Source organism: Oryx dammah, unplaced genomic scaffold (genome assembly GCF_014754425.2).
Source record: "Oryx dammah isolate SB20612 unplaced genomic scaffold, SCBI_Odam_1.1 HiC_scaffold_2, whole genome shotgun sequence".
Taxonomy (NCBI): Eukaryota; Metazoa; Chordata; class Mammalia; order Artiodactyla; family Bovidae; genus Oryx; species Oryx dammah.
The window spans coordinates 14,485,305-14,498,358 of NW_024070186.1; the positions used below are offsets into that span (position 1 = coordinate 14,485,305).

General features: G+C 52.7%; 1 protein-coding gene across 2 annotated transcripts in view; it reads right to left on the reverse strand.

Moving 5' to 3' along the window:
• Nucleotides 1-407: 407 nt before the first annotated feature.
• Nucleotides 408-13,054, reverse strand: part of SLC37A1 (solute carrier family 37 member 1) — a 72,536-nt gene continuing 59,889 nt past the window's right edge. For both annotated transcript variants that reach the window (XM_040231907.1, XM_040231901.1), the window contains exons 17-20: nucleotides 11,559-11,637; nucleotides 6,387-6,484; nucleotides 1,774-1,838; nucleotides 408-1,328 (exon numbers count right to left, since the gene is read on the reverse strand). In XM_040231907.1, the coding sequence (XP_040087841.1) occupies nucleotides 1,313-1,328; nucleotides 1,774-1,838; nucleotides 6,387-6,484; nucleotides 11,559-11,637 (258 nt within the window). In that variant the 3' untranslated portion in view covers nucleotides 408-1,312. The remainder of the gene's footprint in view (nucleotides 1,329-1,773; nucleotides 1,839-6,386; nucleotides 6,485-11,558; nucleotides 11,638-13,054) is intronic.

The following is a 13,054-nucleotide window of genomic DNA, read 5'->3' on the forward strand; positions in this document are numbered from 1 at the left end:
TTAGGTGGTGTTGAGTGCAGGGTGGGGCATGCTCAATCCTCCTTTTGCTCCCTGCTCTTCAGGAGTGGCTGTTGGGTTTTTTGGTCTTTTTGTATCTTTTGTCCAGAATTTGCCCAACTGTCATGCACACAGTTACTTTTAGTCCCTTGCAGTTTCTCTGTGTTGTTGCTGGAGAAGAGGCTCGCCCAGGTGCAAGCTCTGCAGCAAAGGGTCCCAGGTCCCAGCCTGCCTCGGGGTGACCCCTTCTCTGCTGGAAACGGTCTCCACTTCCAGCTGCAAAACCACAGACTGAAGCCAACCCTGAGAAAACCAAGGGCACACGCTCTCCCCTGAAGTTTTCTGTTTTGAATATAATGGCGATGTGAGCAGAAATAACCAACATTCTGCCTGAGTTTTTTTTTTTTTTAAACATTTTATTTCAAAGGGCAACAGCTGAGGAAACAAGTGGCCAAAGAACAACCGGAGTTTGTCTTAATAAATAACAAGGCGCCACTTGCGTCTCCTAAGCTTCTATAACACCTCACACATTTCAATAAATAAATCCGCTCCAGTGCTGAGTCTCCGAGGACAGGCCCAGGTCTGCAGTGTTGTGGGGGACAGAGGGCTGGGCGGAGGGATTGGCCAATCCCAGCCCCAGGCCTGGCCTCACTGTCCTCCTGGCAATCACTCATGGGGCCAGTGACGTCATGGCCCTTGGGGTTCCAGTGACAGGAACCTCCGGGGTTCCATGGTGGCCCTCCAGCCTGTCCGAAGGCTCTGATGGTTTCACCACAGTCCACCCTGGACCGTTTTCAGGTGGGCGAAGAGCAGAGGGAAGCGCTGGGGACATCCTTGGTCTGAGCTCCGCGTTGCTGTGAACGCAGGTGTCAGCTCTGTCCTTGCAGAGGCGTCTCCCACCGCCTGCAGCGTCCTTACTGTCCCCGGTGGCTCCTGTCATCAGAGCTCCACCCGCTCCGACATCAGTGCTGTAATACCTGAGAGAGACCAGGGCTGGCCTGGGTGCCACACCAGTCCTGGCCACCGTCACTCTGGACGTGGAGCGGCTGCCCAGCGCCCGGGAGGTGTCTGCTTGAAGGGCTCAGTGGGTGGCAGCCAGCACTGCCCATGGGCTCCCCTCCCGTGGCCCGAACCCCACGGCCTGGCTGACACGGTACTAGGAATTCTCAAGGTGGCTTGTGTGTCTTTTCCAGGTGAATGTGCAAAAGGCAAGGGTAAAATCATTCTTTTCAACACAGGATCCTTTATTTGAACTTTTTCTTGAAAAACAGTTTGTGAAGGATGGGCCCAGCCCTCCTTCATGGGACTCGAGGGCTCAGTGCTCCTTAAACCTGGAAGAGGAGGAAGAAAAAGCCGCTGGTCACCCAGCCCGCAGCACTCAATTCACAACCAAAGAGCAGAACCCAGGTGCCCGCTTCTCCCCATCTGCCGGGGACTCCTGAGGCCTCCCTTTCCCCTGGCCTTGGGGAGAGAGGAGGGGACAGGACATAGGAAGGGGGCAGAGCCACACAGAGCCTGGGAGCTGCTGTTTGTCCCAAAGCTGCAGCCCAAAGAGAAGAACTGAATCAACTCCCCATACATTTTTTCACTCTATTTTGAGAAAAGATTTACCTGGATCGTATCCCCACCAGGTATTCATTAGGAAAGGAGAAATGAGAGTGAGTGAGGTAGAGAGTGCCAGGGACCACGGGTGAGGTGTGGCCTCTCAGGAGAAGCCGGGGTGGCAGCGGACAGTAAGTGATGGGCATGGGTGGGGCGCGGGGGGGAGACACTTACGGAACCTGGTTTCCTGTCGCCGACCCTGGGCAGCTCAGCTCCTTGTGTATGAGGCGAATCAGAAACTGCAAGTGCCCAGAGCAAAGAGAAGACCACATTATTGCTGGGAGACCCTGGACGGGCACCCTGCTGTCGCTGGGGAGGGGCTGGCACAGCCATTCCCTGCTCTGCCAGTTCCCCTGCCCAACAAGCTCGGCATTCGAGTTCCAGTTCATCATGTCTACGATTCCCTGTGTCACAAGATGGGGGCGGGGCCTGCCCCGTGCCTCTGAATGTAAAATTCTAAAGCAGAGCAGCGGGCGCCCCCGACCCCCACCTCAGGCACAACTGCCTGCAGGCCTGGTCTCCAGGCAGGGCTGCTGGGCTGCTGGTCACATAGTCCTGTGCTCAACAGTGGAGGCCGTGCTCCTGGGAATAAGGCCTTTAGGCCAGATTTCAGCCAGAAGGACGTCTGTTTTAATGAAACTAGATTAGTCATAAAATATCCAAGGGAAAAAAAGGACCTAGTCTTTCCTAAGTGCTGTGCACCCCCACCCCCCGGGAGGAACCCCCATGATGTGAGTTGCTCAGGGCTGCGAGAGGGGCTCCCGATGGCCCCTCCTCTAGGGAAGCCACAGGCGCCCTGGACCCAGGAGGCCCCGGCAGTTGGGGATGCTGGAGGCACTTTCGAGGGGCTCCTTCAATAAAACGCAAGCTGCCAAGTACCAAGTCTACCGGCAGACTCTGGGAGCAGAAACGTTTGTTTTCTTAGATGCAGAAGATTCAGGAAGGAGCTTAAGTCATGCCTCGTATGGTGGCCGTGCAGGTTGAAGACAACAGGTGTTTCTCCTCGAGGACCAACCTACACGCGGGGCTCCTGGGATCTCGGTGGACGAGCCAGAGGGTGGGGATTTGACAGATGCTCAGAGCAGTGTGGGTGGCTACGTCACACTCCGGCTAAAGACACCGATCCTGTGAACTTGAACCTCTAGACCCCACGGTCTAGCATTGCCTTGCTGAGTTTGAGCTGGAGTCTCCTCAATACGAATTCCATGTCCAATATGTGCAAAACTGTATCAGGGAGGGCCCATGACCACAAAAAGCAAATCCTTAAGAGGAAGGAGATGAGGAAGGACCCTTGAGTGTTTTCTCTGGGGCAGGGTGCCCTGTGAGCCACAGTGACAATTCTGAAGGGCAAACACCAGCTTCTCAGACAGGACAAAAGTGGCCTCTGTGTGCAATGCCTGCAGTGAGTGGACCTGCCAGGAGCCCACGTGGGTGGCCACAGCCCCATGGGACCAAAGTTGGAGAGTGAGGAGCAGGCCCGAGGCTTGGGGAGCACAGGCCCCAGGCGTGAGTGCGGCTGGACAGTCCTCAGGCCCCCAGGATGACCTGCCGGGTTCACTGCGGCCCAGACCCAGACCTGCAAGGAGGGGAAACTGACCTGTGGACCCACAAAGAGAGGAGGTGCATCTGGTCTTTAAGGCTGAAGACTTGTCCTCAGTGAGCCGCCCAGCTGCCTGCTGAAGAACTCTCCCTATCCTGCAGTGACTTGGCTTTAATTTCTCATCTAACCTGGCTGGTCCCGCAGCCTCAAAGTTATTATTTGCCTGTCGTGTGTGTGAGTCTTCTCTTTTGTTCTCTCCGCGTTTTGACTTTTCAGGTCTGTCCCTTGTAAACTGGGGTCCGAATTCCCATGCCTGTCTTCCATCTGCAGGTAGGGGTGCATCAGCCAGCCTGCACTTCTGCTTGGATCCTCCCCCAACGTCCCTTGCATCCACCCCATGTCTGCAGTTCGTCGCAGGGGCTGCTTCTGTTCTCGGCTCTTTTCAGAGAGTCCTAGTCTCTGCAGTCTCTTCCTTTATAGTTCCTCCTGGGCAGCACAGGGCCTCCAGTTTCTGCTCTCCAATATTTTGCATCTCTTCCTGGGCTGCATTCTGGATGATCTCCTTACACCTGCATCTCACCAGCTCTGTCTTTTAGCCCTTGTTCTTTTCTCGTGAATTTGGTTTCTTCTTTGCCATCTTTAGTAACGTTTTCTTGTTTTTTTTCATCTTTTAAAAATTGAGGTATGATCCCTGGGTTGGGAAGATCCCCAGGAGGAGGGCATGGCAACTCACTCCAGTATTCTTGCCCCTGGACCATCCCATGGACAGAGGAGCCTGGAGGGCTAAAGTCCGACACAACTGACGCAACTGAGCATGTGCTCATACAGTTGATTTACAATGTTGTGCTGGTCTCTGATGTGTAGTACTGTTTATACACATATATTCTTTTTTTATATTCTTCTCCATTATGGTTTATCCCAGAAGACTGAATACAGTTCCCTGTACTATACGGTAGGACCTTGTTGTTTATCTGTCTTCTGCATAATAGGTTGCCTCTGCTAATCCCAAACTCCCCATCCTTGAATCCCACCACTCCTCCCGGGCAAACACATGTCTGTAGTCTGTTTCTGTTTCAGAGATAGGTCATTTGTCTTGCATTTTAGATTCCACATATATGTGACATCATATGGTATCTGTCTTTCTCTTTCTCTTTACTTCACTTAGTATGATAATCTTGGTGACTTAGTTGCTAAGTTGAGTCCGACTCTTTGCGACCCCATGGACTGTAACCCACCAGGCTCCTTTATCCATGGGATTTCCCAGGCAAGAATACCAGAGTGGGTTGAACCTAGGTCTCCTGCATTGCAGGCAGATTCTTTGCCAACTGAGACACCAGGGAAATGCTAAATATGTTTATTTTTAGTTTGTCTGGTAACCCTTTACCTAATTTTTTTTGGGGGGGGTCTGTCTGTTGTGCCTGCCACCCCATCACAGCAGACCATTTCCTACTGTTTCCTGATTTGGGGTATGAGCTTGTCTGCAGCGGGGTGACAGCTATGGGACTCCATGCCACTGGGATGAGGTTTGTCCCCTTCAGTTGATTTGGGACCAGTTTTACTCACTTTTTATAATATTCACTTTTTGAGTATTTTAATACTCATTTTTTACTCATTTTTTGTAATATTACATTCTCATTGTGTAATACTGGGCTTCCCTGGTGGCTCAGACAGTAAAGCGTCTGCCGCAATGTGGGAGACCTGGGTTCAATTCCTGGGTCGGGAAGATCCTCTGGAGAAGGAAATGGCAACCCACTCCAGCACTCTTGCCTGGAAAATCCCATGGATGGAGGAGCCTGATAGGCTACAGTCCATGGGGTCGCAAAGAGTTGGACACGACTGAGCGACTTCACTTATTGTGTAATATTTACACAATATAAGTTACAAAGTTGAAGGTTACTGTAGCCTTCAACTAAAGGTTAACTTTCAGCCTCCAGGAAGATTTCTGCCCAGTTTGGTGGGCAGGCTACGAGGCCGCAGATCCTGGTTCTCTCCTGTACCAGTGTGCGTGTTTATGCTTTCACTGCACCCAGAGCTCCCTGAGGGCCCGGGCTTGAGGAGGGAGTCTGCACTTCCAGCTCCCCGTCCTGGGCCGGCCCCGCATCTAGGGGTGGGGACGGTGGTGGGGGGAGGTATAACCGCCCAGCATCAGTTTGGGTACAAATTTCATGTAGCCTCTACATCTCTGGGTCCTGGGGATGTCCCTTCCTTTCTTGCGAGTTTTGTTGTGCAGTGAAAGGAAGTTTAATGGATCTATACACATTATTTCTGAGATAGAAGAATATTCTGTCTTTAAATAGCCATAATTATGGAAGTTTCACTGCTACCTGGCAGAAATTATCTGGGGGGGGGATCAATAACTGAGGCACTGCTTTGCACACCTCACAGGTTCATAAGCTGAGAGTTGGTATTTGATTGTGTATAAAGTTGGGGAGTTGTGACTTAGGGCTTCTGGGAATGAAAATATAAACTTCCAAGGTGCTCAACTCATTTGTGCTGGAGTAAACGTTCACTTTTCCAGGTGACTTGAGAGGAGACGGTGGCTTCAGGTCTGGGCCTGGTGTGGGGTAACTGGTAAGGGAGAGCGTGGTGGCCGCTCTAATAGGTGGCCCCTGCAGGACTGTGCTGTGGGGACAGGCCTTCGCCATCCCCAGGAAACCCTCTGATCTTCTTACACAGGAGAGGACAGGCCACGGGGCCCAGACAGCAGATCGCTCAGTGCTATGTGAGCAGCCCCGGCTCCTCTTCTGACCTCTGGTCCTCTGGATGCAGGAATCAGGTGCTTCCCCAGTGCAGCTGATCGCAGACGGGAGGGGTGGGGGAAAGGTCAGGGCACCGGGTGGGACTCGGCGCACCATCCCCTTTAATCCCCACAGCAACACAGTAATCCTGTTCCTGGTGTCCCCATGCTGCCCACTTCACAGGTGGATGCTTTGGAGCAGAGGGGCTCGGGAACCACCCAAGTTATACATGAGCCCAGCCACTCACAGCTGACGGGCTCAGGATCCGAGGCCAGGGAGCCCCTGCTTGTGACCTCTCGCCCATCCTGCTGGAAACTACCTGCTGCTGCTCCGGACGCATCAAAGCCAGAGGGAGAAAGAGCCCTGGCCCAGGAGCCTGAGGGACGCATCACCGGCCCAAAGTCCCCTGGGAGCGGCGGGAGTCCGCAGGAAAAAGCGTCCCCAGTGTTTGACCATAACAACCACAGAGACACTTGTGAAAGCCTTGGAGGAAAAGCGAGGCGACTCACCAGTAAGGCACAGGCGTCTGCGAACATGAGCATGTAGAACACGTTGTTCCATCCTGATGGGGAGATGAGCCCTGCCAGCAGCGGGCCCAGCGCTGCTCCTGGAATGAGGAAATGGACATACATGGTGTGTGCAGAGGACCCTGGACCGCAACCACCCAAATACCCAGGCCCAGTAAACATAAGGGAGTCAACACCCTATTCATAATTAAAATATACACACACACACACACACACACACACATTAAGGGGACTTCCCTGTGGTCCACTGGTTAAGACTCTGTGCTTCCACTGCAGGGGCACAGGTTCCATCCCTGGTTGGAGAACTAAGATCCTTCACACCGTCCCCTCCCTCACAACAGCAGGAATGCTGGGGCGCACCCCCATGGGTACTGGGGGTCTCCTCCTCCAGACCCCACTGAGACCCCATACACCAACAGTTTATACACTCCCCCATGCCTGCTGCGCAGAAAAGCCTTTTAATGCGTGATTAAGCTCTGTCTTAAACATCAACATGTTTAAGAGGGGACAGCCAAGGTTCACTCGTATCAGAGGAAAGCCTCGACCTGAAAGAAAACAATCTGGTTCAAAGGGAACCTGGAAGAAATAAACCAGGGAGAAAAACATTCCTAGGAAAGCGTGTCACACCCACGAGAACCACAGAGAATGAAGTTGAACTGTGTGAAAACCCCGCTTCTATGTCTGAAAACCCCCAGCACCAGAAACTGCCCAGGATTCAATCTCATAGCACCGCATCCACGAAGAAAGAACAAGAGGGATTTAAAGGGCAGAATGACACCAACAAATAGAACTCCGTGATGGTGAAAATAAAAAGTTGAGTGCAGAAGTGTGAAAGGAAAGCCAAGAGCATCTCTGAGAAGATGGAGGAAAAGAACAAAGACACAGGCAGACAAAGAGAAGAGAGAACTGAAGGATGACTGCAGAAAGCTAAACACTGACCGGTAAGTTTTCCAGGAAGACAAACAGTGGAGGAAACTCGTGAAAGAGAAAACACAGCCCAGTTTCCCAGGGATCAAGGGCATCCGTTTCCAGGCTGGGTGGGTCCTGGGTGCAGGGCACAGGGGTGGGAGCAGGGATGCAGAGAGGCTGCAGAGATACAGGGAGCTGGGGACCTCTGAGGGGGAAGACCAGAGGTCAGAGGTGGAGTTCTTGCAAAGGGTGACAAGAGGCTTTCCTCTGGTGATGTCAGAGCTAGAAGACACTGACTCTGGAGAAAATTCTGGAGGGAGGCGTGGGCAGGGGACTATCATTTTGCATTTAGTACAGTTCCTAAGTTTAGATATTTTCTTAGATAGTTTCTAAGTTTAGACTTAGGATGGTTTCTAAGGCTATCTGGCTTCTCAAGTGACATCATGTGTTACTTCGAGAAAATAAAAGTGAACCTGAAGAACATCAGGGCTCTAATGAATTGCATAAACATATAGAAACAAGCAGCTTGCAGCCCCTGGGGTGCAGCACTCAGCACTGTGAACACATCACACACATCAGCTGGAGTCCCTGGAACCGTCAGCTCTGGTGAACTGCAAGAAGGCGTTCTGCTCATTAGGCTTCCCCGACGGCTCAGTGGGTAAAGAGACCGCCAGTGATGCAGGCGATACAGTGGACCCGGGTTTGATCCCTGGGCCGGGAATATCTCCTGGAGGAGGAACTGGAAACCCACTCCAGTATTCTTGCCTGGAAAATTCCATGGACAGAGGAGCCTGGTGGCTACAGTCCATGGGGCCGCAAAGAGTCGGACATGACTGGGCAGGCTAGCGCTTTCGGCTCATTTATAATCAGTCAAACTCTGCCTCCAAAGGAACCAACATTTACGACATTTAACAAACATATCGGGGCATATGCCCTTGAGAATCGGAATTTTGCTGAAACTGTGTGTTCCCACTTGAGCCTTGCTCGGCTTTGGTGTCCTTGGGCAGCACTTAAGCAGAGAAACAACGAGACAGATGCAGCAGCGGACGAGCCTGCATGCCATTTCTATGGTGACCACCTCCGGGTCCTCATGCACTGGGGCTGGCACAGCCCGGGGGAGTTCGAGTCCAGCCAGATCCTGATGAACGGGTGGGAGTGATGACTCTGGACGGTCAGCACTGAACAGAGGAGAGAGCGCAGAGGTGGAGGCGGTCTGAGTCGCCCCCTGCAGTCCTTCCGTGGGGGTGGGAGAAGTTCACAGCTGGGCATTGGTTTCTCCTGCAGCTGAGAGCTTGCCCCCGTGCATAGATGCTGAGCCTCCACCCTGGGCCAAGGACTTCTGCTTCCCTCTTGTTTTGGGAAGGAAATCAAGAAATATGTGGCCTTCCAGATGCTTCATCATTTCCTTTTTTCAACCCCTCATCTTCTGCTTTAAAATCAGTCAGCACTGCCAGCCGAGCTCTGTTTGCTTTCAGAAAAGGGTGTCACAGTGGCAGCCAGGGATGGACTCAGACAGAGGGCTCTGCAGACAGGAGGTGGGAGGATGCTGCTGGGTTGCTCAGCCCCCGAGAACCGCGCTCAGCCTAGGAGTCTCCTGATGACCTCATGTCTTCCGGCTGCAGAAACTTTTCGTGTGCTATGAGAGCCGGGATAGCAGGCTGGTGGGCCACGGACATCTGTCACATGTCACGACCCTGCCCCCACAGCCCTTTCCCCAGACTTGTCCCAAAGGCTGCAAGAGGAGCCCCCAAAGGGAATGGTCTCCCCGCAGACACCAGAGTGGTGACCACTGTCATAGTGTGCCAGGAGCAGGAGCTGGGGGACCCTATCCCCATGAGCCGTGAGGGCTGAGGGGGGCCCCAGCCCCTGTCCCCTGAGCCCTCCCTTGCAAACCCAGTAGCCTGGACGGGAGACCTTCTCCGCACCCCCCAGGCCTATCGGTGATCTCCTGTCTTAGAGCCGCCCAGCAATGCCCTCCTTGACCACTCACTGAGTGCTCGCTATATCCTGGGCACCACCGGGGGGTTGAAAACACAGCAGAAAATGATACCAACTCCTTTCCTGGGCTTCCCACCAGGAGCATTGAGAGGACAGTACAGAGCAGACAGGGGACGGGGCCCCAGAGGAGGGTAGGCCAGGAGAGAGGCCCTGAGTCTGGGTGGGGAGGGGTCTGCAGGCCCCAGACAAGGTGGGCCGAGGAGAGGCCAGTGTTTGGCAGAACTGTGCTCACAGAGCCACCTTCATCCAGCAAACACTTGGTTAACTGCTGGAGGCTGTTCCAGGCCCCCAGAGCCTGTCCCACCTGGCCTGCCCTCTCTCTCACTGCCCCCCTAGCATCAGGCACCTGTGGTGGGAAGCAACATGCTAGGATACAACCTGAGACCTCCTGGAGAAGCCGTGAGAGCCACACCAGCCCACCTCCCACCTCCAGTTCCAGGGTCTGCAGAGCACAGGTGGCTTCTGGGTCTCGGCAGGAGTGGCCCCAGAGTGCAAGCTCCCCAGCTGAGCCTCTGGAAAGTTCAAGGACATCCCTGTCAGCCTCCTGACTCAGATCAGGACAGGCTTGCTGTCACTAAGTCCCATGCACCCAGCTCACAGGGGCCAGAGGCTTGTTTTGCCCCCTTTCTTTCCTCAGAACATGCTGCTGTGTTCTCTCCAAGACCCCTGACAGGGCTGGTGACACTCGTCTCATGAGCTCGCTCTGGGACCCACAGCTCACCTGTCATTTACCTTTCAGTAAGATTCTATCCAAAGTTGGCTTAAAGCTTAACATTCAGAAAACTAAAATCATGGCATCTGTTTCCATCACTTCATGGGAAATATATGGGGAAACAGTTTGGGCTCCAATATCACTGCAGATGGCAGATGGTGACTGCAGCCATGAAATTAAAAGACGCTTATTCCTTGGAAGGAAAGTTATGACCAACCTAGACAGCATATTAAAAAGCAGAGACATTACTTTGCCAACAAAGGTCCGTCTAGTCAAGGCTATGGTTTTTCCAGCGGTCATGAATGGATGTAAGAGTTGGACTGTGAAGAAAGCTGAGCGCCGAAGAATTGATGCTTTTGAACTGTGGTGTTGGAGAAGACTCTTGAGAGTTCCTTGGACTGCAAGGAGATCCAACCAGTCCATTCTAAAGGAGATCAGTCCTGGGTGTTCATTGGAGGGACTGATGCTGAAGCTGAAGCTCCAATACTTTGGCCGCCTCATGTGAAGAGTTGACTCATTGGAAAAGACTCTGATGCTGGGAGGGATTGGGGGCAGGAGGAGAAGGGGACGACAGAGGATGAGATGGCTGGATGGCATCACTGACTCGATGGACATGAGTTTGAGTAAACTCCGGGAGTTGGTGATAGACAGGGAGGCCTGGTGTGCTGTGATTCATGGGGTTGCAAAGAGTCTGACAAAACTGAGTGACTAAACTGAACTAAAGATTCTATCTGAGCTTCCCAGGTGGCGCTAGTGGTAAAGAACCTGCTTGTCAATGCAGGAGATGTAAGAGAGAAACACAGGCTCGAATCCTGGGTTGAGAAGATCCCCTAGAGGAGGGCAGGCTAGCCACTCCAGTATTCTTGCCTGGAGAATCCCCATGGACAGAGGAGCCCGGCAGGCTATAGTCCATAGGGTCGCAAAGAGTTGGACACAACTGAAGAGACTTAGCCCACATGCATTCATGCAAGAATTCTATCCCCCTTGAAATGACAGTGATAAACAGTCAGCAGACCAGAGGCCTGTGGGCCAGTTTTCCCACTGCTGGCTTGGAGGAAAACCTGGGGCCATGTCCTCTCATGCTGAAGAAACCTTGACCCGCCAGCCACACACCATGCCCCCTCTGGGAGCCTCCCATCAAAGACGATTGGCAGGGCCAGCTGCTCACTTTCCAGGGCCCGTGTGTGCTTTGGATCTGCTCACATTTTAAGGGGGACTGGCACTTTCCTGGTGGTCCAGTGGTTAAAACTCCACACTCCCAATGCAGAGGGCCCAAGTTCAATTCCTGGTCAGGGAACTAGATCCCACAACTAGATGCCACAACTAGATGCTGTAACTAAAGACCCTGCATGCCACAACTAACACCTGGCACAGCCAAACAAACAAATATTAAAAAAATAAATAAATAGAAGAAGGCCAGCTGATCCTGATAACACAAAAGCAGTTGGAATCCTGGGCGTCTGCTAGCTAGATGTGATGTCATGGTTTCCCCTTGCACCATGACTGAACCTCCTTGGGCTAAAACATCCACGTACCTACAGATCCGGTTCCGTCGATGATGGCGGTCACGGTGGCCAGGGCATGGGAGTTTCCCTTCAGGCTTTTGTGTGTCCCCTGGAGAGGAAGGAACATCAGTGTGAAACACGCCCCAGCAGTGGCAGAGTGAGAAATAAACCTACACCTCCTGCACAACAATCCACCCAAACCACTGTGCAAAGCAAAACGTGGCGTCTTTCCATTAGGAGATTGACGCTCTACTCCATCCCAGACTCATCTTGGAAAAGCATGCAAAGCTTCAAATGTTTTTAGTAGTAAAAAACCATCAGAGATATTAATACTTGTCCAAGTGCATTCTGGTTTCCCTGGTAGCTCAGACAGTAAAGAGTCTGCCTGTAATACAGGAGACCCAGGTTTGACCCCTGGGTCATGAAGATCCCCGGAGGAGGGATGGGCAACCCACTCCAGTATTCTTAACTGGAGAATCCCATGGACAGAGGAGCCTGGTGGGCTACAGTCAATGGGGTCACAAACAGTCGGACACAACTGACAGACCAACACTTTCAAGTGTATTCTAGTTAAAGGAACTCTTAGAATTCTCTTCAATATCAAGGCTTTCCTTGGCACCATCACTGAGGCACTGTATCATCCAGCATGGAAAATGAAAAGACGAATGGTGCTCGTCCTGTCCCCAAGCTGACTACTGGAGCCGGCAGAAAAGATTGAGGGTGCTCGGGAGCCGGTGTGGGGAAGGCATGCTGGACAGACGGCTGAGAAGCCTGGCCTCCTCCCACAAGTCTGTACACCACGTGTGGGGAACTGCTCGTGGTTTTAAATAAGCTTTTAATTTAGAACAATCTTAGATTCACAGAAAATGCGCACAGAGAGGACAGAGCTGTTACAAGCCCTGCACTCACTTTGCCCTGTGTTAACATCTTGCCCTGTTGGGCTACATTTATCATGATGAATGACCCAATATTGATGCCTCATCACGAAAATCCATGATTTTTTCAGACCCCTGGCTTTTTATCTAGTGTCTAATTGAATCTGTGTCCCAGGAGCCCCCCAGGACATTTAGTGCATGTGACTCCTGGGGCTCCTCTTGGCTGTGACAGCTTTGCAGACGTTGCTTCTGGGACTTTCCCTGTTTCCCGTGGCTGGATGGGTGTGGGTTCTCAGAGGGAGATCACGGAGGTGAAGGACCGTGGTCGTCACCTCTCACCTTGCATCCATACATCAGCTTGATGCCTCCCTGCTGGTGCTGACCGTGACCTCGGCGGAGGAGGGGGCTGTTGGCTTTCTCCCCTGGGAAGTTACTCAATCCCTCCTCCCCACACTGTCCTCTGTGCTCAGCCCGCACTTGAGGACAGGGGAGGTGGGCTCCCTGCCCTGGGCAGAGGACCTGCCTACGCCCTCCTGTACAGGACACTGCCTCTCCTCTTCCAGTTATTTACGGACACTACTTCCTATCAGGGGACTTTGTACTTCAGTGCAGTGCGTGTATCCTGCCGATGTCCACACGTGGCTCCCGTGT